At 57.5% G+C, this 23,352-nt stretch overlaps 10 protein-coding genes across 10 annotated transcripts; 5 read left to right on the top strand and 5 right to left on the bottom strand.

Moving 5' to 3' along the window:
• Positions 1–908: 908 nt before the first annotated feature.
• On the top strand, positions 909–3,609 carry B0T15DRAFT_563363 (dihydroxy-acid/6-phosphogluconate dehydratase; the record flags this gene model as incomplete). The annotated part of the gene is made up of 4 exons (XM_062870611.1): positions 909–1,076; positions 1,291–1,388; positions 1,545–1,657; positions 1,743–3,609. The coding sequence occupies 4 exons, from the start codon at positions 909–911 to the stop codon at positions 3,284–3,286; spliced, it is 1,923 nt and encodes a 640-aa protein (XP_062717557.1). The 3' UTR covers positions 3,287–3,609.
• On the bottom strand, positions 3,610–6,126 carry B0T15DRAFT_323067 (uncharacterized protein). Its single transcript, XM_062864072.1, has 3 exons — positions 5,713–6,126; positions 5,431–5,657; positions 3,610–5,377 (listed from the first exon to the last, which is right to left on the bottom strand). The coding sequence occupies exons 1-3, from the start codon at positions 5,844–5,846 to the stop codon at positions 3,840–3,842; spliced, it is 1,899 nt and encodes a 632-aa protein (XP_062717556.1). The 5' UTR covers positions 5,847–6,126; the 3' UTR covers positions 3,610–3,839.
• A 1,763-nt stretch (positions 6,127–7,889) lies between these two features.
• On the top strand, positions 7,890–8,489 carry B0T15DRAFT_497489 (uncharacterized protein; the record flags this gene model as incomplete). Its single annotated transcript, XM_062867271.1, has 1 exon — positions 7,890–8,489. One exon carries the CDS (start codon positions 7,890–7,892, stop codon positions 8,487–8,489), a length of 600 nt encoding a protein of 199 aa, XP_062717555.1.
• A 240-nt stretch (positions 8,490–8,729) lies between these two features.
• B0T15DRAFT_563359 (cytochrome c oxidase subunit VB-domain-containing protein) lies at positions 8,730–10,100 on the bottom strand (the record flags this gene model as incomplete). The annotated part of the gene is made up of 5 exons (XM_062870610.1): positions 8,730–9,226; positions 9,300–9,400; positions 9,458–9,616; positions 9,794–9,835; positions 10,010–10,100. The coding sequence occupies 5 exons, from the start codon at positions 10,098–10,100 to the stop codon at positions 9,068–9,070; spliced, it is 552 nt and encodes a 183-aa protein (XP_062717554.1). The 3' UTR covers positions 8,730–9,067.
• Positions 10,101–10,748: 648 nt separating this feature from the next.
• On the bottom strand, positions 10,749–12,019 carry B0T15DRAFT_405190 (thioesterase-like superfamily-domain-containing protein; the record flags this gene model as incomplete). Its single annotated transcript, XM_062865285.1, has 2 exons — positions 10,749–11,591; positions 11,747–12,019. The coding sequence occupies 2 exons, from the start codon at positions 12,017–12,019 to the stop codon at positions 10,749–10,751; spliced, it is 1,116 nt and encodes a 371-aa protein (XP_062717553.1).
• A 2,197-nt stretch (positions 12,020–14,216) lies between these two features.
• On the top strand, positions 14,217–15,378 carry B0T15DRAFT_578031 (uncharacterized protein; the record flags this gene model as incomplete). The annotated part of the gene is made up of 2 exons (XM_062871081.1): positions 14,217–14,951; positions 15,178–15,378. The coding sequence occupies 2 exons, from the start codon at positions 14,217–14,219 to the stop codon at positions 15,376–15,378; spliced, it is 936 nt and encodes a 311-aa protein (XP_062717552.1).
• Positions 15,143–16,169, bottom strand: B0T15DRAFT_544564 (uncharacterized protein). Its single transcript, XM_062870095.1, has 2 exons — positions 15,507–16,169; positions 15,143–15,455 (listed from the first exon to the last, which is right to left on the bottom strand). The coding sequence occupies exons 1-2, from the start codon at positions 15,715–15,717 to the stop codon at positions 15,439–15,441; spliced, it is 228 nt and encodes a 75-aa protein (XP_062717551.1). The 5' UTR covers positions 15,718–16,169; the 3' UTR covers positions 15,143–15,438.
• Positions 16,170–16,977: 808 nt separating this feature from the next.
• On the top strand, positions 16,978–18,764 carry B0T15DRAFT_497485 (glycosyltransferase family 15 protein; the record flags this gene model as incomplete). Its single annotated transcript, XM_062867270.1, has 5 exons — positions 16,978–17,258; positions 17,337–17,735; positions 17,795–17,881; positions 17,943–18,336; positions 18,423–18,764. The coding sequence occupies 5 exons, from the start codon at positions 16,978–16,980 to the stop codon at positions 18,762–18,764; spliced, it is 1,503 nt and encodes a 500-aa protein (XP_062717550.1).
• Positions 18,765–19,560: 796 nt separating this feature from the next.
• On the top strand, positions 19,561–21,326 carry B0T15DRAFT_563343 (uncharacterized protein; the record flags this gene model as incomplete). The annotated part of the gene is made up of 6 exons (XM_062870609.1): positions 19,561–19,646; positions 19,714–19,854; positions 19,960–20,209; positions 20,335–20,766; positions 20,848–20,892; positions 21,027–21,326. The coding sequence occupies 6 exons, from the start codon at positions 19,561–19,563 to the stop codon at positions 21,318–21,320; spliced, it is 1,248 nt and encodes a 415-aa protein (XP_062717549.1). The 3' UTR covers positions 21,321–21,326.
• A 179-nt stretch (positions 21,327–21,505) lies between these two features.
• B0T15DRAFT_544562 (uncharacterized protein) lies at positions 21,506–22,676 on the bottom strand. Its single transcript, XM_062870094.1, has one exon. It carries the CDS (start codon positions 22,523–22,525, stop codon positions 21,758–21,760), a length of 768 nt encoding a protein of 255 aa, XP_062717548.1. The 5' UTR covers positions 22,526–22,676; the 3' UTR covers positions 21,506–21,757.
• Between the last annotated feature and the right edge of the window lie 676 nt (positions 22,677–23,352).

Below are 23,352 nucleotides of genomic sequence, written 5' to 3'. Positions count from 1 at the left end.
GACGCGGGATAGGCTTCATCACTTCCGCCGCTTCTTGCATTCTCATCAACCTTCGTTGTTATGCAGGGCAGCAGCAGCAGCAGCACCAGCAGCAGCGTGGTGTTGGCTGGGCGCTCTCGCGTCATGCTGCAGGTTCACTGCCGAACGCCGGCCACTCGGCGGATTTCCACTCGTTCGCGTCGAGAGTCGATAACTGCATCTGCGATTAACTATGGCGCTTGTGGACTTTGCCTTGTCTTCAGCCCATTGGATCTGCCATCTGTCTCTTCTGGATTACCGCCCATGATGCTTGATGCCTGATATCCCACCATGCCGTTGTCCCTAGCACAAGGGCAAAGTTAGATACACGCTAACTAACCTGATCGGACCGTTACCGGCGACAGCCCACTGTGCTCGCCCGAAGTGGGACTTCCAGGGATGGCCGGTCAGTCCGGTCTTTCTAGCGGACTCCACAAAACGGGCAGCCAATCCTCGGCGACGCAATGTGTGGTGGTGACAGCGGTCAAGGTTTGTGTTGGTCGTTGTCACTGGTCGGATGGTGTTATCCACCAAAAGATGGACCCGAGCACTTGGGATTGGGAAGAGCTCCTCATCCGGAGCTTGATTGTGCTCATGGAACTTCTGTACGTAGTAGTCATCCCTGGGCAAGCACTGTAAGACCTCACTCAACCTGAGCCTGTGCGGTGAACCAAAGGAAGCAGGAGCTCAACCACTCGAACACGGTTGTGAAGGACGACTCTGTGCTTTTTGGGCGTTCGCCGGGACTTCGTTCTCCAGCCGGGTTTCCCCGGTGTATACCCAGCACCGACCTTAAGCAACTTGGACACCGACTTTTGAGCTTTTCTGTTCACCTCACCATCATCGAGCCTCAAATCTTGACAACACATTGCGACTTGAACATCGCCAACATGGCGCCTCACGCGGAGAGCGCCCAGGACGGCCATGGCAACGGCCATGGTGACCGGAACATGCCCAAGCCTGAGGAGTATATCCAATTCGAGCACTTCCCGGCCGGCGGTCCTCTCAATCGTTGGTCCCACTTCATGACGCGGGAGCATGACTTCCCTGGTGCCCAGGTAAGCACCTCTCTTATCCTCGCAGGGTAGGGTAGGGCAGGGCCAAGGTTCCTACTAAGGGTCCTTGACATTGGAGCTTCCTTGGAAGCATCCGGCAACGTTTTTACCTTGGGAGATGGCTCAGACATCGGGACACAAAGGATGGTTCTCGGTGGTGATACTGGATTCTGACCCAAAGTGGCGAAGCTAACGTGGACGATGCCTCTGTCACTAGGCTATGCTTTATGCTGCTGGTGTCCCCAACAGGGACATGATGAAGAACGCACCCCACGTGGGGATTGCGACTGTTTGGTGGGAGGGCAACCCGTGCAAGTGAGTACTACTAGTAACTCATCTTATCTGGCCAGCTTGTCAGGTCTGTCATGAGCCTGTGTTTTGCTGACTTAAGAGCACATTAGCACGCATTGTGAGCGATGATGGTCCTTCAGAGTTGTTGTCTTCAAAGAGAGCATTGACTGAGACAGAGAGAACAGTGCTCGAGCTGGGAAACATCGTCAAGAAGTCGGTTGAGCAGCAGAACATGCTGGCCTGGCAGTACAACACCATTGGTGTCTCGGACGGTATCACCATGGGCAGCGAGGGTGCGTTGACCCTTTACCCCTGACCTCTGACCCCCCTGCGCCACACGTAAAACAATTAGCATTACTCACACTCCCTCCTCACCAGGCATGCGCTTCTCACTTCAATCCCGCGAGATCATCGCGGACAGCATCGAGACGGTCACCTGCGCGCAGCGGCACGACGCCAACATCAGCCTTCCCGGCTGCGACAAGAACATGCCGGGCGTGGTGATGGCGGCGGCGCGCCACAACCGGCCCTTCCTGATGATCTACGGCGGCACGATCCGCAAGGGCCACTCGAGCCTGCTCGACAAGGAGATCAACATCTCGACGTGCTACGAGGCCTCGGGCGCCTACACGTACGGCCGGCTGCAGGCCGCGTGCAAGCACGCCTCGGGCGCCGACGCCACGCCCAGCGACGTCATGGAGGACATCGAGCGCCACGCCTGCCCCGGCGCGGGCGCCTGCGGGGGGATGTACACGGCCAACACCATGGCGGTGGCCATCGAGGCCATGGGGCTGTCCCTGCCGGGGTCGTCGTCCTACCCGGCCACGTCGCCGGAGAAGCGGCGCGAGTGCGAGCGCGCGGCCGAGGCGATCCGCACGTGCATGGAGCGGGACCTCCGCCCGCGGGATCTCATGACGCGCGCCGCATTCGAGAACGCGCTGGTGGTGACCATCGTGCTGGGCGGCAGCACCAACGCGGTGCTGCACTTCCTGGCCATGGCCAACAGCGCCGACGTGCCCCTGACGCTGGACGACATCGACCGCGCGTCCAACCGCACCCCCTTCCTGGCCGACCTCGCGCCCTCCGGGAAGTACTACATGGAAGACCTGTACTCGATCGGCGGCACCCCGGCCGTGCTGAAGATGCTCATCGGCCACGGTCTCATCGACGGGAGCATCATGACCGTGACGGGCAAAACCCTCGCGCAGAACGTAGCCGACTGGCCGTCGCTCCCGGAAGGCCAAACCATCCTGCGCCCGCTGTCCAACCCGATCAAACCAACGGGCCACATCCGCATTCTGCGCGGCAACTTGGCCCCCGGCGGCGCAGTGGCTAAGATCACAGGCAAGGAAGGCCTCTCCTTCACGGGCAAGGCGCGGGTGTTCAACAAGGAGCACGAGCTGGACTCGGCGCTCGCGGCGGGCGCCATCCGGCCCGATGATGGCAATCTGGTGCTGATCGTGCGGTACGAGGGCCCCAAGGGCGGACCGGGCATGCCCGAGCAGCTGAAGGCCAGCGCAGCGATCATGGGGGCCGGGCTGACCAACGTGGCGCTGGTGACGGACGGGCGGTACAGCGGGGCTAGCCACGGCTTCATCGTCGGGCATGTCGTGCCCGAGGCTGCCGTGGGTGGGCCGATTGCGCTGGTCCGAGACGGGGATGTGATCACCATCGACGCGGTGGCGAACCGGATTGATGTGGTTGAGACTACTACTACTAGTACTATTGGGGGGGCTAATACTAGTAGTAATAACAAGGCCACGACTGCCGAGGCGGTGGAGAAGGAGCTGGAGCGCCGGCGCAAGGAGGAGTGGGCGCCGCCCAAGATGATGCCGCAGCGGGGCGTCCTGGCCAAGTACGCGCGGCTGGTGGGGGATGCGAGCCACGGTGCTGTGACAGATGTGGGTGCGTCGGCGTGGTGAAGATGACGGAATCTTTCTTTCTCCTCTCCTTTTGCACCGTCTGGGGTCCCCGATAGAATGGTAGAGCCCTCGCAATGGCATATGATGATACATGGGACTGAGACGGCACCGTAGACGTGGGATGCCGGATGGCTGTGAGTGAGTATGTTGAGCTCAGGAACACCTCGGTCACCAAATACAGTGAAGTAATGTCAGTGTGCATTGATGATCCTTCTATATTACCTAGATGGGAACGATAATGACGCCGAGAAGGCAACCCTGAAGCTCACCAGCTGACCTTTTCTGGAGGCAAGGAGGTAGCCGGGTACGGGAAACTGGACGGACGGAGGGAGGGTCTTAACTTCGCCTGCGGGAGGAACGGGCAAGGGCTACGAGACGAGATGTTGGATGTCCGGTGAGCAGACTCGGCGTAACCCGCGCTCGGGCAGGATGGTTGTGCAGGGGTCGTCGGAGATAGACATCGTCGGAACCTTCTATATACCGGTTACGCAAAACTGTCGCCGGAGAGAAGGAGCGAGCGAACTCTTCCCGTGTTCCAAGCCGTGCCTCTAGTTCATCGGATCGTTGGCGAAGGCAAAGATGCAGGCCTCAAGACCCAGTGGCCCGTTGCGAGTCCCGTCCTGTCCATATCCATCCGCTTCATAGCACACAACAGCAGCTTCAGCACGTTGCTCTTCCCTCTCTGGTCCGCCAGCTTGAGCAGGCGATCCAGCAGGTCCATCTCCCAATACAAGCGCACCATCTCCTCGGCAATAAGCGTAGACGCGAAACCACCATCATCACCATCATCCTCCTCCTTCCCACAACAACCAGTATCCATCGCCGCAGGGCAATCAGCAAAGTTCCTGCTAGCCAGCTTGAGGAGATGCGACAAATCACGGTCGATGACGACACCCGGGTCCGCCTCGAGCAGCAGCCGGACCAGCGTCCGGTGGCTGTTCCGCGCTGCGTACCGGAGCGCCGTGTGGCCCGCACGGTCCTTCACGTCCGGCCGTGCGCCCCGCCGCAGCAGCAGCCTCACCGTGTCTTCAAACCCGGCTTCCACAGCCACCATCAGCGGGGTCACGCCCTCCCTGTCAGCCTTCTCGAAGCTCCGGCGCAGACGCACCCACCCGGAGGGCGAGTCAAAGAGCGCGCCGAGCATGCGCATTGTGGCGTCGTCGTCATCTGTGGTGGTATGGGAGTCGCTCCCCACGGGTGGTTTCTGGTGCAGGTGGTGGTTCTTGTATGCTAGCATCTCGCTGCAGTTCGAGTGGCTCGGGCCGCGGACGGCAAAGAAGAGAACCGACCGGTCCTTGTCCGTCATGGCGTCCAGGTTGGCTCCGTAGGCTAGTAGAAGCCGTGCCAACTCGACGTTTCGTTGATATGCCGCGTAGTGCAGCGGTGTCATGCCGCCACGGGCTGCGCAGTTGACGTTGGCACCGTCTTCAAGCAGGGCTCTGGCCAGCTCGACATCGCTAGAAAGCACAGCATCGTGTAGTGGCGTATGGTCCAAGGCTGTGTCATTGGCCTCGGGGATTGTGCTGGTCGGATGGGGCGGCCGCGTGTGGTGGTCGTAGGCGCTGGACATTCTCGGCATCGTGTGGGTCACGACGACGGCGTGATTGCTTGAAATGCATGGTCCATGCGGTTCAAAGCCTGCGACTACCGGGTGGTGTATCGGGTGCCGTAGCAGCAGTGGCATAGGGCTATAATAAGCGTATGTCCCGTCACTCGAGGCTTGATATCCGGAGCGTGGTGTGGCGGTAGAAGCCGGCCAGGGCGGTAGGAAGAATGCGGAATCCATATCGGCTCGTGAGTCGTGCGAATCTTCTGGCCCGTGATGAGCGGAGAAGTTATTAGGAATGAACTGGGCACCTATGTGAACGGGGCCTGCTGATGCTCCGCTATCTGGGTGCGTGTGGTTAGAAGGCCAGGACATCGGTATTGCCACTGGGCTGTCAATATCACGGTATTGAGGCGAGTCTTGCATAGCTGCCGGGCTCGCGTCGCTCATTGTCTGGGTGGCGTAAGGCTGAGGCGCTGGTGGCAGGGGGTCGCTGGATTTGTCGGGCTCCGGTGTTGTATACATGATGTCTGGCGGAGTTGTCGCTATTCAACGTAAGTCGCATGGCCCAGGTCGGTGGTTGAGGCTGGGCACGTACCCTCATGATCCGCCAACTGAGCCGCTGCTCCATCCCCTATCAACTTGTGACGCTTGGCGAACCGCCGGAGCTTCCCGGGATCCACGAGCTGGCCATGACGGAAGAAGTGTGTCTCCTTGTTGGCGAGGCGACGTCGCTCGGCGATCTTGAGCATAGCGATCGACTCCCGTGTCTTGAGGTTCTTCTCCAAACCCCAAGCCTTGAGGTACTTCTTGTACATCTTCTTCCTGCAGCGCGCTTAGCCGATGGACATGAAGAGGTAGTGATGGAAAGGGGACCCACGTTGCAACGAAACCGTGCAGGTACTGCATGGTCTCCATGACCTCTGGAAGCTCCTTCCGTTGCTTCCAATACAAATCCTCGATCTGCTTCCGGTGCCCTGCCCAGTCAAGATGGCTGTCAGGCTGTGTGGGCATGGCGCTCCAACAAGCGAGGGTGCAGCCTTTTGGTGACCAACACAAGAGCCACTGCGAGATTCAGGAGTAGGACCAGAGACATGACAGGAGTTTGGGAGGAAGACGAGGGGACATGGAGCTGACGGGATTGCCGTCGGGGAATAAATAAGCGGCGGACCGATGAAGAATAGATACCCGTGGTTTCTGGATTGGGAAGCTGGTGTGCCAGCTCATCTGTCTCGGGAGATGCGATATACCTGATGCTATCTCCGCTTCCCTCATTTCCGTCCGGGGTCGTGGAAGACGAGTGCGGCCCCGTCCTGAAGTTGTGACGGTGCGCACATGGGAGAGCCCCAGAGAATCGAAACAGGAGCGCAGCACGGAAAAGCGTCACATGGCATGCCAAGTCAGATAACATGGGCGAGCGAGTCTACTCAATGGCGACCTGAAGTCCGTGTAACTTGCACTGCAAGCCGCGACCGGGGAACCGTGAGGACGGGCCCGGGACGGACTTGTCGAAGCGCTACGCTTCATCCCTCACCGCCGGAGTTGGAAACTCAGCAGCGGTGGCTGCTCCAGGTGCTACAGCATCTGAAGGACTGGCCGGGGAGAGTTCCGGGGCCATGAAGGGGGGTGGCGGAGGCCAAGCACTGGACGAGCTCGTTGAGTCCCGCACCTCGCCGGGAAGGGAACAGTGGCGTAATTGAGAATGTTGTTGGCCCAACTAGGATACAGAGCTATTCGGTCGTGCGTTGACCGAGACTGATCAACGCTGTCAAGCATCGAATCCTGAAATAAGCCTTCTCGACACAGGTTGGCATGCATGCATGCCGTGCCGATTAGGAATCTGGCTTTATCTGACTTGCTGGTGACCCGACTTGTTGGGACATCGAGGGACCAGGGAGTCCCTGCGCAACAAGGGGACAGAATGCACATGGCTTCGAGTCGGCGGGTTCGGTACCACGTAGCTGCAGCACAGTGAACGTGAGGTGCTTTGTGGGGATTGTGAAACGTCGCGGAAGCCATCCGCAGCGGTTGCTCGACTGACCGGTGCAGGTAACTGTTAGCTTGACGGGCGGGCTAGGTGCCCAGTTTCCATGTCTTCCCTTCCGGACGACAGGAACAGCCAGAGGGAAATAGATGGCCGGCTCTCCGGCAGAAGCATGGTCTCTGCTGCCCTGTTTATCGACGGAGGCTTGTTTCACTCGGTAGGCAACAAAAGGTCCCAGCTAAACCTCAGCGTGGTCGACGGCTGACCAGAAATGCGGGAGAAGCCAACAATGGCCCGTCGGCAAGGCTGAAGCTGCCGGGACACGCATCCGCTGAGGTCGGCGTGCGGGAAGGGACAACTGGGTTTGGCCAGGAATTTAGTGTAGAGCTGGGGCATGAGGGGAAGGTGCCCTGGACCAAGCTGCAGTCGAGGTTGGACAGTCCGTTCCTGCCCGGATGCGTCCCGGTTCGTCACCTCAAAGTCGACTTAGTGACGCTGCATAGAGAGTACAATATTACAATTGTACAAACTGCAGTGAACAGAACAAACCGTTTCTGGAAGTCGCATTCCTCCTTGGCATTGCGACGATTTTCATGGCGGAATCGTCTAGTATGCTGTACTAGATGATGTTGGCAAGTCCCAGGTGCTCTGCCAATTCCAATCTGTTCTCTGATGCGCAACGATGTTCCGTGGGATGCCCAGGACTCGGGAGGTTTGAGCCCGAAGCATCAAGGTCGAACGAGCATGGACCTTTACACTTATAACCCTAACCCGCTGATTGTTGCATGAAGTGCCAAGCAAAACTACTGGCATGCTCAACAACCGACGTCCGTAGTAGTGCCAGCACTGCTACGATTTGGGGCACCAAGTTTATCAGTCGTACAGCTTTACCCGCAGCACTCCCAGTTCTCCTGTTGAGGAGAGAGTGCCACAAGACCTACTGCTTCACAAGCACGGCAACTATCACTCGGCCGACCGGGGCATTCTGTCGGCTTGTGTCGAGCCTCTCTCGCACAACCTCACAACGCCCCCCACAAACAAAACAGCCCCTAACTGCATATGCAGTCCAAAACATGTCCCGAAAAATCACCGCCAACAACCTGCAGTACACCACGACCCTGCCGCCCTTCCTCGCCCGCCTGCGCGGCCAGCACACCTCCGAAACCGACCGCGACGCGCCCGACCCGATCCTCGCAGCGAGGCGTCGGCCCGCCAAACCGCGCTCCGGCAGCGCCGAGGCCGAGGACGCGCCGCTGGTGGTCGACGAGTACGGCAACACCGTGGTGGACATCACCGTCGGTGTCGACGGAACAGTCAAGGAGAAATCGGAACAGGCAGGATCCGCGGGAGATGCGCAGAACAAGGACGGGGATACATCCAGCAGTGTAGCAGCAGCAGAGGGCGCGGCGGGGGAGCAACTGCCGGGCGTCATTCAAGCTGGCGCGCAGCGCAAGAAGCGCAAGATTGGCAGAGTCATTGGTGGTGCAGATGCCGATGAGGGCGAGTCTGAGGAAACGGGCTGGAAAGAGAAGGAGGGAGCAAAGACGAGCAAGCCCGCAACAGCTACAGCTCGGGAACCACAAGAGAGCGGCGATTCTGCCCCCGCTCCCAAGGCGAAGACCAAGAAAAAGGCTAAGAAGATCAAGCTCAGCTTTGGTGACGAGGAGGGCTGAAGCAACCTTCTTTCAGTTAACACCTAACTAGGTTGGCACCTTGGGTACCTAACTACTCTACTCGGCCGACGTTTGTAAGCTTCGTGCCCAGAGCAACGCTGCTTAGAGAGTGGGGCACAGTTGAATCAGGAGCGCCCGCTACCTGGGCCTACTCCGGACAGAACAGGCCTGATCCTCGAGCTGGTCCTTGGAAACGTCTTTGGAGCGCTCCATTGGAGCATAGGGCGCGTTCGCGCGGCCCCGAAGGAAACCCGGTACGGGGAGCTTCGATGAAGCCTGATTCGTCGCAGGATCAGCGAGTGCAACCTAGAGAAGCGTGAAGCATCCGTCCAGCTTCCAACATGAGTGAGGCGTTGGTTGGGAGGCACCTCCTAAGCCGGAGAGGAGATACGCCGTCATGCCCCTCAAGAGTGTGCTCTACTTTGCTTATTTGGGAAGCTGTCAGGTCAGATAGCGTCTGAGACAAAAGAAAATAGTGACTCTATACAAGCTCGCCCCGCCTGTCTGGATATTCTACAAGGCCAGCCGCCCTGACTTGCCCTCTTCCTCTCTGCGATCCCGGCCTCCCAATGCGTGAATTACCAGTACTGGGGCTTGACGTAGTCGGCGAAGGTCTTGGGCTCCTCCCAGCCGTGGTGATGGCCGTGATCGTGGTGATCGTCCTGAGGGCCGACATACTCCATCTTGTAGACGCTGCCGCACTCGGGGCACCGCTCAACGGGACGCTCGCGGGTCATCTGCATGTGAGGTTAGAAAGGGCAACTGACCATCTCCATTGTGAAGAAGCCTGGCGCGGGGCCGTGTACTAACCGCAAGCCAGATGACGTTGTGGGAGTCGGCGGGGACACCGGTGCAGCCGGCATACTGCTCCTCGCCCGCGGAGCGAACCATGATGGGGTTCTCGAGTGTGCCTGGCGCCAATCAGCGTTCCTAACATCCCATGTTTCCCGGAATATCCACATGCTTACCCTTCCGCGAGGCGTCCAGCGGCCGCATGTCGAAGATATCAACGCCCTCCATCTTGCCGAGGATTTCGAGACGCTCAAGACCGGTGGCCTGCTCAAGGTCGGTGGGCACGGTGCCGGGCTTGGCGCCGGGGCCGATCAGGTCGTCCTCTGTCCTGATGTCTGTTCCGAACACAACGTCAGCATCGCGTTTCCATCTGCCATGTGTATTCCAGCACAACTCCTCCCCCCGTCCGTATAACTGCCCCAACATCGTTGCCATTCCAAGCTCCAGATGCCCAATCATCTGACGTCAGAAGTCACCCCCTTCATGCCATGACGCAACAGAAATAACCGTACCCTTGAGAGTCTTGATCTTGGGCTGGTCGGGAACGGCATTGCCTACAGATCGCACAACCGTCAGCTTCTCTGAGATGCCGCTTCGGCTGGAGGCCCAATTGGCTTGGCGAGAAGGGTGTCGTCGTTGGGGCAAGTGGTGCGCGACATTTTGGAGCTCTCTCGGCCCAGTGGGTATTTTTTCTCGGGCCTCCGTCGGCGTTCAGGCAGGCAACTTACGGCGCACGGCGGTGGTAGCGATGCTGCGACGGAGCAGCGGGGAGACGGCGGCGCGGCGCGCGACGGCCACGGCAGAGCGCTGCAGGAACATGGTGTCGTCGAGGTGGTGGCGGGTCAATTGGTCGGAGTGTTTGGGAAGGTGAAGCCGGTTCGCGGGTTTGAGAAATGGTCTGATTCACTCGGGCGGCACCACACCACCCGAGCTGGAAGGTCCTTGCTGTTTTGGGTTAGTTACCTAGTTGCGGTTGTTGGCGGGTCCGCGTGACTTGGCACGTGGTGCCTTCTTCGCCAACCGCCAGAATATGAGCGAGATGACCTCTGGTAGTGTTTTGCAGGAAGGATTGGAGCATGTGTTCCCGATTTTATCTCACTATAGTCATCAATATTTGACAAAACAATTCATTTGTCGCACATGCCAGGCTACCTTGCGTATCGCGAAGGATGCTTCGTCCACCATTACCAATCGAACCCTAACCCGGCCTCGAGGCTCGATCCCTTTTCCGCGCGGGTGACCAGTCCATCGCCACTGGATCAACAGCAATAGCATACCTAACAATCATCTCAAACCTTCGTAGGAAGGGGGAAACTAAGTCTCTTGTCCGGGCAACACCCATCAGCCCGTCTATCCATCTATTGTCTACCGTCTATGGCTTCCCGTCTCTTCGACATGATGTCGGCATCACGGTACTTCGCAACATCAAAAATTACTATCCGCACCCTTACGACACATTATACCCCTTCACAGCTTACTACTCCCCATCTCCAAGCCCTGGACCAACCCATCCTGATACTCCGTCGCAACATGCACTCCCCTCGGACTCCAGATCTTGCACTCCACAACCCCTCTCCCCGCCGCCGCCCTCGGAAAGCACGCCTCCTGCACCCACCACCCATCCTCCTCGCGCATGACCGCCTGCTCGGCATTGACATGCACCACAAAGCTATAGCTGAGACTCGCGGCCCTCGCGAGCGAGTATCCAAACCCAACATGGTTTCCCGTCATGAGCAAGCCATTCTTGTCCGCGACGAACGCGTGCGCCACAATATGCGCGTTGGCGTCCCACAACAGTCCCTCCCCGCCCGAGGAGGAGGAGCAGGGTAAGGGGCGGAGAAGCTTGTACAAGATCAGCTCGCGGCGCTCGTGCACGGGCCTGTCGGCGTTGTACGCCGTCATGTCGACCTTGCGCATGGTCGCGACGGGGAAGCGGCCTGCTTGGTCGGCACCCGCGAGTTCTACCATGCCGGTGATGTCGACGGGTGGGGATGGTGGCCAGTCCTCCGGCTTCCTGGAGGAGAGGATGGGGGCGAAGCGGGTTTGCGGCGGGTCTTCCTGCATGGAGACGCCGGCGCTGTCGGGCTCGGGAAGCTTGAGGGAGCAGATGGCGGTGAAGCACGGCGGGGAGAGGGGCAGGGAGGCGTCGGCTGGCGGGAAGTGGTCGCCTTGCGGGTTGGTGCTGGGCTCGGAGGGCTGGCGCGCGGTGACGGAAAGGGTGCTGAAGCTGCGGGAGGTGGTGATGGGCGTTACCGTGTAGAGGAAGGGGCGGTCCGAGATGCCCCGGCGGGTGAAGAAGCCGTGGATTGTCTGCCGCCCGGGGTTAGATGACGGATTATGTCGACCGCAAGTGAGGACTAATGGTTCAGGCTCTCTTGGTCGGTGATGGGAATGGATGACGGTGAGCGCATCGTCATCTCTGAAGAGATAGGTTGGAATGACAGCAGCGCTGGTACAATACGTACATGAAGATCTAGCCTCTCACCCTGCTTTGCCCCCCTCTCATCCTCCAGTTCCCTCCAGGCTCGGGCCACGGCCAACGCTGCCTGGGCATACACATGGCCGCCGAACGCTGCGTTGTGCCTGGGGAGCAATAGTTCGTCCCCCGTGAAGTCGGAGCCCGGTAGGTGGGCGGCTCTCCTCCCCATGAAGCGGCGAGCTTCCCCTTCCGGGGTCAAGTTGACCACATCCAGTACCTCCTGCAGCGGCAGCGGAGGGTCATTGTGGGGGGAAGGCATGATAGATTTATTACCCCCGGTTCTAAGGTGGGAAGATCGGATATGCCTCGTTCGGGTCTGCTCATGGGTTGTTGAAGCTAAATTCGGCACCTCACGGCGCGAGGTATCAGGCAATTGCTGCGCTGGCGCTCGAACCCTGCGCAATTCGAAGTCACAATTACTTGAAAGTTCAGCGCAGGAGAAAAATGGCATCTGCCTGGTTCACTTCATCCGCCCCGCGCGACCACGGTAGGCACGCAAGCTGAGGTTGAGCAGCGGCTGTGTTGACATGTCGAAGCCCTCCCCTGTCGACCGGGACCCACTTCGGCAACCCGGTCCCCGTCCGTCGGATGCCGAGGCATCTCCACGTGTTAGAACACGGCACGGCGTAACGTTAGAACAAGACGTACTTGGTTTTACTACAGCCGGTCGCTCAGCATTGAAATCAATACGTCGCCCTCGTGAGAGCTCTCCGAAGCTCATATGACCTGAAGCAGCGGATGAACTCAAAGGCTATCTGTCCGGCCACCGAAGTTGTGAGTTGCCGAGCAACCTACAAAAGTCGCAGACTCGCAAGACTCCAGTTTGTGGACGCTGTCAATGCAAGTCGATGGATCTGCGTGGCAAGAATATATATGTCCTTCATACGGAGATGTCCGGTATCCCTCGCCGCACGCCCGGAGCCAGGTTTAACATATCCAATCAACATGAAATCTTCGTTTCCCAGATTGAGCACTCCGAGAGGGATGGTCACTTCGCAAGGCCAGTCAACGAACCCCACCTTTCCACCAAACAACCAAATCCCCAGGTCTACTGTGCGAGTAATAAATTTTTACGATGAAAGTGCTCGGCGGTAACTAAACCTTATTATCGAGCTGGCGGCAGTTGGTCGATCTCGGACTCTATAACAGGTTGACGAGTCGGGCCCCTGAAGCGAGTAGTCCCTCTATGCGAGCGGTAAATCATTGATGGCCTAAAACAGTTTACCAATACATGATAAAGCGCGGCGATAGGATAGGCGTTATTACCAACCTCGTGGTGAGAGGGAGGGACGACCTGGCTACCTCAGAGACATTCACCACAGCCTCGAGCCACCATGGCGCAGCTTACTAAACATGGAAGCCAACAGATGAACCGTTGAGAGGGCCTACGCATGTACGCAGTGACGCATATTCGGTGTCCGACCCAATGAGATCGACCGGATACAGCATACGCCACCAGCATCCGGCGTAACCATCAGCGTAACCCTGACCGACAGTTGTGTTGGGTGTCGACAGCACAAAAGCGATCGGGACAATGAGAAAGGAAGGTCATGGGAAGTGATTGCTCAAAGAAGGCGATGATGAGTTAGTTGCTTTGAAAATGCGTAGATAGTGGATGATTCGTGGCCGTATATCCTGGGTGTTTCCAGGTTCCATCCGGGCTTGAAAACAGCCGGACCGACCACAATCGCACGTATGGCTGATAAGGTATCGCAATACCAGAAGCAGTCGGTGGACACAGAGCCAGACATCATCTTTTACGTTCGAGAGCAGGCCCCTGTTCGTACCAGAGATGGAGCTAGACGGGCTGGGCATTCGGATACCGCATATCCAAGGACTTTCTCTCCTTTCTGTGGGTGGTACAGTACCTCCATCTCCCCGCTGCCCTGTTCCCCCTCTTGATCCACAGAGTTGTTCTGTCATCAATCCTCTTGTTCGGCCCATAGGGAAGACATCACATCTGCTCTCTTGCTTCGATACAAAGCATGAACAGGCACGCTGCTCCAGACCCTCAGGGCACGGCCATTATCGCAGTCTTCGCGGTCTGTCCAGGCTAGCCGGGGCAAGATGGCATACCAAGCTCTTCTTTGTTGAGAATTCTCCTTGATATCGACCCCGTGACCTCCAAGAAGCCCAACAAAAAGAAGAACAATAGGGATTAGGGAGGCCGTGGCACTGACGGTGGGACGAAGTCGGTTCGGCGAGGTAGGTACGTTTGTTAGTTCGTGATGAAGAACAAGATGCTATTTCCGGCATGGTTTATTCAAATATACCCCTGAACGATTGTTTGATGGAGGGAACAGGCTGTCGCCATGGCCATGGACTGTTCGTGGCTCGCTCGATATATAAACACTGCGTCCGACACTCTCTCCGTCACAACTCCTCTTACCTAACCATCAAGACTTTCAATAATCAAGTTGTTGTCTCAGACAGAGTAAGTCAGAACTCACCGCAAGATGTCATCTAGTATCTCATCACCGTCTTCGCAGTACGACCCGGCATACAACACCCTCGGCTTCGACATCCTCGCGGTGCTGAGCCTCATCCGGCTCAAGACCCCGGACTGCGACGCCTGCCGGCAGACCCTAATTGGAACGGCCCAGCAGGCATTCAGCACGATTCTGGCGATGCCCACATCCACATCCACCGCCACCACCACCAGCAGCACTACCGCCGACTCTACCATCTTCAGCGCGAGGGTCGAGCCCAACGACACGACGGGGCTCATCAAATTCATCACCACAGCCAACCCGGTCCCCATCAGCGTCGCCGACGCGCTACTCGTCCGCAACGCCGTCAACCCGGACCGGACGCGCGAGATGATCGACCGAGTCTTCGACGCGCTGCTCGTGCCCGGCCAGCACGACACCTTCTTTGGCCAGCTGGCGCACGCGCAGCTCTGGCTGGTTCTGGACGGCACCTACACCGTGGCAGACGCAGACGCCGCCATGCGAGGTGAGGGGGAGGGGGAGGAGGAGCAGCAGCAGCAGCAACGATCGCTGGGCGAGTTCGCGCGCTCGCACATGGCCTTGCTCGGCGCGCTTGCGCGGGCGCAGGGTGGTGAGCTGGACCCGCTTCCCTTGGCGACTGATATCTGCACGGCGTGCCTCGGTTTTCAGGAGGACGATGCCCTGGATAACAACATGACGGGGTTTCCCTGGGGCGGGGAGCTCAGCCTGCAGACGCTGGTGGTCTGTCGGTGGTGGATGCAGCACCACATGGACAAGTCCGTGGCTAACGTAGTGTCGGATTGGTTGTTTTTGAATACGTTCCGGTTCGAGTGGCCCGAGGGAGTTGGTTCCGAAGGGAAGGGAGCTGGTCCCTGACTGGTTCGCCGTGCTGGACGGTCTGGAGAGACTGCCGGCTTTCAAGGCGCGGTTGAGGGAGCTGGCCCGTTCCGACGAGCAGTATAAGTAGCTCCAGCGGAAGGTGGAGGGAATGGTAAAGGAGTGGAAGGAGGGAGCAGACACGAGGGCTGCTGCCGTCGCTTTGATGATGCCGACCAATACCGAGTTGGCGCGCTGGGTGCGCGGCGAGGTCGGCAGCCACGAGCAGGCGGCTTGCGCCTGGTTGATGCTGCAGGCCTTGACAAACCAGCTCATGAATATTTCGGTGTGATAACCTCATAGGGGGTGCATTTTGGAGACGGTGAGTGGACGGACAGAAAGAGCTTCTTCCTCAGATTGCTAGATATACTTGAGACTGTTAGATCAAGATTGGAACAATAAACGCACAGTATGACTTACTAAAGAGTAGTAGAACAATACGCCATATGAGAACCCTTGCCACATTGAAAACAGCCTGCCCGTATATCTCTTTACTCGGCCTATAGGAAGGACGCGCCTGAATATACAATGTGAAGCAGCCAAGGGGCCAGCGCCGACCATGAACGCACAAAGGCGCGTGTGTTCTGTTGAGTAGTAACGAAGAACAAAACAACAATCGCATTATTCTCATACCGGAGAATAACAGAGGTATATGTAACGGGTAGGAGAGCTCAAGGTAACAACGCCGGGCAAGGCGAGATTAGGAAGCGGGCATTCCTCCATGCTCTCATCATCACCTTTGCCAAGTCTCTCTCCTCTTCCCTTTTCCCCCCCGAGCAACACGTCTACTGATGCCCGCTTGCTGACATAACCAACTAGTGCATCAATCCGGAGATGCGAGCAGTACAGCATCGCCTCATCTTCTTTCTTCCTTCACTTCATGGTGTACAAAGTCCCGAAAAAAAGGCATGCTTGCTGTGTTGATTAGGTCAAACCTAGGGGGGGAGGCCATGGGCTGCCATCTGGAGAGTGGCAACTGCGAGGGAAAAGGGAATTGTTGCCGGTCTTCGAAGGTTGCTCTTTCACTTTAGAAATGCGATGTCTACCTTAGCCAAAGGGTGTGGGGAAGTTTATTTATTCGGTATTATAGTAAGCTTCTGCTGGAGTTCTAGAAAGGGCTGAAACAGACTACCACACGTGATTACGGTACAATATAATACCTAACATGTGAGTACTACCTGGGTTAGGGTTACACCTGCCCCTCCTCTCCATGTACCGTCCATTTCATTTTCAACTGATTCAGGCTCTGAAATACAATTCAGATTCTTTAGTAACAGGCTGAAGGGTGAAGAAAGATTTAATATAGCAACGCTATGAGTGACACATATCGCCACCCCTCAACTGACTTAATATATCTGCATTGACCATATCGTTGCTCCGGAGCACAGCGACCCTTCATTTCCCCGATCCACGGATCCAGCAGAAGGCGGAAGCGGGCAACGGCCCACTTTTCTGTCCGATTTGCAGCTGAGCACACCCGTGTCGGGTAGCAGACCGTGCAGACTTCGCCACGCGACAGGGGCAGTCAATCGTTGCTGAGACGTTCAACTGGGCACCACGGAGGTCGACGACATTATTGAACGTCCATTTCGCGAACTGCGCGCTCAACACTCGTTTGCTACCCAGGCGCGCCAGGACCAACGCCATCTGGACCGGTGTCCTCCTGCGTACGACATCCCCACCACACCCAAACCGCTTCTGCCATTCGTCTAGCGACAAACGCCACCCGTTGCACGACAACAGAACTTTCGATGCTATGTTCGAGAGCTCAGAACCGACTCTCCTTGAATAACTGCCCCAACTTCTGAACGCATGCTGCGCACACCGGAAGATCCAGCCCATGCACGGAGGTTTTCTCAACACACGACGCAATTAGGCCGCATCCAGCCCAATGGATCTCCTGCGCCGCGCCGGGAAGTTCATCCCGACAAGGGGTCTTCAACTTCCCCTTGCAGATGAGAAGGGGAAACTGCGGCCAAGAAGAACTTTAGCCTCTCGCTTCGCATACCTCAGGCGACCGCTGAGGTTACGGGGGAACTCGACCGTCTCGATACCGCTGGGATTGGTCGTTCTGTTCCCATGCATCGTCGTCATCCTTATCCTGGTGCTGTTTGTCAGGCACCCCGCGGCACGGGGGCCGGTAATGCCCCCCGGTGCGCCGCCAAAAATAAGGTGAGTCGTCAACTGTCACACACATGCCGGCCTCTTCTCGTCGCAACCGTTCTTGCTGACAACGGGGCCATCATGCAGAAAAATCAGCGAAAAGTACGACAAGGTGTTCGTCACCGGCTGTCTCGAGCCCGATACGACTCAGAAGCGCGCTAACGCCGTCTTCGTCGTGCTCGCGAGAAACAAAGAGCTGGATGGCGTGGTCCAGTCCCTCAAGTCGATCGAGCGCCACTTCAACCGGTGGTACCACTACCCCTACGTCTTCCTTAACGATGGGGACTTCAACCAGACGTTTATGGACACCGTCAAGAACTACACATCGAGCGAGGTCAAGTTTGGCAAGGTCGGGCCAGATATGTGGGGGTTTCCCGACTGGGTCGACCCCAAGGTTGCCAAGGAGGGCATCGCCAAGCAGGGAGACAATGCTATTATGTACGGCGGCATGGAAAGCTACCATCACATGTGCCGCTTCTACTCGGGGTATGTCGCTCACATGCCCTCACCCCTCAGGCAGGCACCAGACTGACTGGGGCGCACAGGTTCTTCTACAAGCACCCACTCCTTGCTGACTACGACTGGTACTGGCGTCTGGAGCCGGAGATCAAGTACTTTTGTGACATCACCTAGTAAGATCCTCCAAGGTACCCAACAGCTCTGGTACGGGCGCCTGTGGCTGACAGTATGCAGTGACCCCTTCATCGAGATGATCAAGCACAACAAGACGTACGGTTTCACCATCGCTGTCAAGGAGCTGCGCGAGACGGTCCCCAACATCTTCCGCTACGCTTCGGCGTACAAGCGCCTGAACAACCTGACGTCGCAGGGCCTGTGGGAGATGTTTGTCGAGCCGCAGCCAGACAAAGAGGAGAAGAAGGACGGCGCTAAGGACAAGCCGCCTGCGCCCGAAGATGAACCCGCACGCCCGCCCGAGATCGACATGGAAGCCATGGAGGGCGAGAAGTACAACATGTGCCATTTCTGGTCCAACTTCGAGATCGCCCGCCTCGACTTCTTCCGGAGCAAGGAGTATAACGACTTCTTCGAGATGATGGACCGCAGCGGTGGCTTCTGGATGGAGCGGGTGCGTGCTTCTTTTCTTACCCTTCCCCCTTTCTCCTCTCCTCTCCTCTCGTTGCATGTTGCAACAGAGTCTGACAAGCAAAACAGTGGGGCGACGCGCCAATCCATTCGCTCGCGGCCGGCGCCCTCCTCGCGCCGCGCGACATCCACTACTTCCGCGACTTTGGCTACCGCCACACCACGATCCAGCACTGCCCGGCCAACGCGCCCTATCCGCAGCTGCCGCGCGAGCCGTACCTCGAAAAGACGACGCTCGACGAGAAGAAGCGCATCGAGGAGGACCAGTACTGGGACGAGATCGACCCGCCCATGGAGAACGGCGTGGGATGCCGCTGCCGGTGCGATACAGACATCGTGGATGTCGAGGGCAAGGAGGGGAGTTGTCTGGCGGAATGGGTCGATGTCGCCGGCGGTTGGGCTAGTCCGTGATTTTTAAAAGTACTAGTAACAAGCTCCTGAAGGGGGGAGTGGGGGGTATACTGGTTAGGGTACGAAGTAATTTATGCATGATATTTTCTTTTCCTGTCAACTTTGGGGCCAGGCCATCCGCCGTCTCTCTAAGAGTCTTTGATGCCAAGAACAACCCATCGAAGGGAGATCCTCCCTGTTGACAAATTCACCGTTTTTGATCGCATGACTGACGCCCGCACAATTGCCGGCAACGCGTCATACGGTATATGCCGGGAGAACTGGGGTCGGGGGTCGGGGGTCGGGGGGATAGGGGGAGGGGAGAGCCCGGGATGCCCAGTTTCTCGGCTCAATGTGCCCAGCTCGCACTGTCCGGCATATGACCTCTTTTATCCCATTCAACTGCCATTTAATATCCGTTTTACAGTCCATATCGAGACATAGTTGATCTGCACTGCAGACCTCCCCTTTAAGTCATGGTGTTCTCGATCATTGGCTATATCTCTCAACTGTCCACACCTGCACTCCAGACGCTACGTGGTGTCCCAGAGTGAGAGCCGTCATATATAGACTGATGTAGATGATGGAATGTCTCCAATTGGCTGTGCGATGGTGTCTAATATCACAGGAGGGATGCCGTAGTACCTGCGGCAGATAGATGATGATCACTGGGGGAATGATTGAAAAGAGAATGGTGAGATAGAAACATAAAGCCTGACGGTCTTTGAGCGGGATGAGGGATGTGATTCTGCCCCCTTTTCTCTGGATTTCCCCCCTCCAAGTTACAGCCCCCTCAGCGTTCGCCGCACTCCCGACGATGCGCGGAATTTACAGCGTAGTCAGCCTGTCCCTGCTCCTGGGAGCCTGGGCTGGGCCAGTCCAGAAAAGATGGGGCTTCAAACCGTAAGAACAAGACTACTCAGACAACCTTACGGTACTCTCCTGTGACTCCTCGCTGATGCCTCCCAAGCATCCGCAATCCAGCATACCCCCTCGACATAGTCGACAAGCTCGAGGAGTCCATCATGCCCAACGTCGAAGCGTGGATGGCCAAGCGGGCGGGCAAGACGAACAACTGCACGCTGGAGAATGCCTCGATCAGAAGGGAGTGGTACACAACTCCCCTCCGCCACGAGTCTATTTTTTCTTTCTATCTCACAAGCAGGGTTGGCTGATGACGAACATAATGAAAATAATAATAATATGACAATTCCAGGAGCGACCTCTCGGTCGACGAGCGCAAGGAATACATTCGCGCCGTGCTCTGCCTCCAGTCGAAGCCGCCCAAGGCGCCCAAGGACAAGGCGCCCGGCTCGCTGAGCCGGTTCGACGACTTTGTCGCCACGCACATGACCATGGCCGGCATGCTGCACAGCCCGACCAACCTCTTTGCCGCGCACCGGTATTTCATCCATGTGTATGAGAAGGCGCTGCGTGAGGAGTGCGGGTACAAGGGGTCCCAGCCGGTAAATCTGTCTTAGTCCCTGCCCCCCCTTCCCGGCCCCCTTTCTTTTCTCCTGGGGGCCCGCTTTCTTTTTCTTTCTACACCGTGAAATAAGGCAGTACTTACAATAAGTCCCGCACTCCACAGTACATGAACTACGACCGCTACGCCGACGACCCGGTCCACTCGCCGCTCTTCGACGGCAGCGAGTCCAGCATGGGCGGCAACGGCGCGCCGAGCGACTACCCGGGCGTGCCGCAGCCGTTTCCGCGGCCGTACGACAAGATCCCCAGCGCGGGCGGCGGCGGGTGCGTCACCGAGGGCCCCTTCAAGGACATGGTGGTCTCGCTGGGGCCCAAGTCGACCATTGTCAGGGGCGTGCCGGCCAACCCGCGTGCCGCCGACGGACTGGGATCGAACCCGCGCTGTCTCCGCCGCGACGTCAACAAGTTCTCGGCGGCCGGGGCTAAGGCGAATTATACCCACTTCACGATCGTGAACAATACGGATATTGATGGGTTTTATAATCGGTATTTGGGCCAGCCGTTCTTGAAGGGCGATCCTCATCCGTGGGGGTGCGTTTTGGGTCCTTTTCCTTTCTTACCACTTTACACTCTACACCATGACCTTGGGTTACTTACTGACCTCTACCTGTACTAGATTCACAACGCAGGGCATTTCACCATAGGCGGCGACCCAGGCGGCGTACGTTCTCTTCCCCTCCTTTTTCCTCTCCTTCCCCTTTTACCTCCCCTCGCTTGCCTCCAACCACCCTTCCTTAATCCTCACACCATACCTCATGAATGAATGAAAGGATAAGTACCAATCAGAAATTACAGGACTTCTACTGCTCCCCCGGCGACCCCGTTTTCTACTTCCACCACGGCATGCTCGACCGCGTCTGGTGGATCTGGCAGATGCAGGATCCCGAGCACCGCATCGACGCCGTGCCGGGCCAGGCCGCCATGCCCATGCCACCGCACGAAGGGCATGGGGGTATGAAACCGCGGGCCGCCCCAAACGTGAGCGATCTGGTCGTCGATCTCGGCTGGACGGCGCCGCCTGTCAAGCTGATGGATTTGAACGAGCAGCTTGGGGGGCTTGGCGGGGAGCTGTGTTATATTTATGTTTGAGGGCATAGGTACAGGGAGAGCTCTCCCCCATCTGGTTTGAGAGCGGGTGTTGGTTATGGATCTGTGGTGTGACACGGAGGGAGACAGTATGGATTCTTTGGATGTTCCATTGGGAGAAATAGTGGTTACTACTACTACTAGGTCTGGTGCGCTCCCAGGTTGGATCAGAGTCATAGTCATTGGGTCATGTATGCAACACTTCAAGGTCACGTTGCTTTTTTCATTTTATGTTCTAGTGCTTGCAGGATATATGGTAGCTACTAACTTTCACCCGCCCGAAATAGATAGCCACGAATGTAGCACTTGCAACCTACCTTACCTTACCTAGCCTATCGAGGAATCTGTCTGTATCAGACGGCGAACCTAGTCATATAGGAAGAATACCACTTCACTCGGCAGCGGAAAAAAAATCATGAACATCTCCCTCCAGATCGTCCTCAGGACTGCACCCGAGAGGCACCTCTCCAAGCGCCAGAAGCGGGTGTCGAGAGCGGAGCTCGAGAAAGAGGCACGGACGACCATGGGCAGGAACAGGGCAAACCCCACCAGCCTGCAGAGCGTAAAATGACCCTGTCCCAGTAGGAGGAGATGGCGGCGTGAAGGAGGGATAATAAGAGGACGGAGACAACGGCAACGGATAGGCTGTGTCGCGGGTTAGACTTGACCCAGTGCTTGACACCGGTGAAAAGGGACGATGCTGAGTCCTTCAGAGAAACAAGGCTGTGCTTGAGGACGCGCAGATAGTCAAGCACCGCGTTCTTAGCTATTTCCAGTTCAGCCGCCAGCGACACTTGTCCCTGGGCGAGCAGAGGAATCTGAGTGCTTCCTCGAGCCGAAATCAGAGAAGTCCGAGTGCTAATAGTCGCTAGAACCAAAGCTGATGGAGAGCGACGATGGAACCGTTGCGTCCACATGTGTGTCGTCGTCATCGTCGACGACATAATAATAGTAGGCATCCTCGCAAACGCATCCTCCGGGCCCGTCCAGTACCGCATAACCGTCCTGGCAGACTGCAGCTTCTCAACAACAACCTCCCCCCAACACAGCTTCGGGACACCATACCAGTCCGGCATCCCCTGGTCTCGGTGGTACACGCAGCGCAGCAGCGGGTCGGTCAGGGTCTCGTACGCCTCCCGGCAGCCGAGCAGGTCATTCCGCGCCTTGACAAGGTCGTGGTGTCCGGTCCGCCGCGCGCGGTCGACCATCCTGTAGTAGGCGGCGGTGATGTCGTTGGGCGAGGAGTCGGTGGTGACGCCGAGCAGGGTGTAGGGCGTTTGTTGTTGTTGTTGTTGTTGTTGTTGTTGTTGTTGTTGTTGTTGCCTGGCCGGGTCGATGGGGCTCACGACGAAGTGGAAGAAGAGAAACCAGCCCAGCATGCCGCCGCCCAGCGCCAGGGACCAGTCGCCGCCGGCGGAGAGCCCGTACTCGCAGGCCGAGAGCAGGGAGTCTGCCGTGAGCGGTGACAGGACGGCGAGCATCATAAAGGCTGCTGCTTCTGCTGCGGAAAGGAGCGTTCAATACGGTGTGTAAGTGGGAGGTGTTTGGGAAAGGAGGCTGACCTCCGCGAAGTAAGCTTGACAAAACTGATAGCCAGCGTCGGGGAGAGCGATGAACCGGTAGTATTGAGCTCAAAGGCAGCCAGTGAGTTAACAGCAGACCTCAGCTGTAAACAGAGCACCTTTTATATCCGACCGTTGCACGCCTTGCCCTCCATTCAGACAAAGGCATTGTTTCATACTTGGCTTCCAGTGACACAACTGCTCCGCTCCCTTTGTTAGGAGCAACAATGTTGTTTCTTCATTGTTCGCTTTGTTCTAGGAAATATCAGTAAGGGCATTCGAGATTCTGAGTTGTCAACCCAATCCTTCGTGATGGTTCTGGCCCTTGTGCCAGCACCGGCCGGTGTATGTACCTGCATGAGGCATTGCCTCCGATATATCCGAGCGCCTGCTTAGGTGCAGCAATCTACGCGAGGGATGCATACTGAAAACCAGCTGAATGCCGGCCCAAACCCCGGGGGTTTCGTATAATC

This window comes from Chaetomium strumarium (assembly GCF_033439665.1).
Source record: "Chaetomium strumarium strain CBS 333.67 chromosome Unknown B0T15scaffold_8, whole genome shotgun sequence".
In the NCBI taxonomy this organism is placed as follows: Eukaryota; Fungi; Ascomycota; class Sordariomycetes; order Sordariales; family Chaetomiaceae; genus Chaetomium; species Chaetomium strumarium.
The sequence above is the reverse complement of the archived record's forward strand: the minus strand, read 5'-3'. Positions and strand labels throughout refer to the sequence as shown.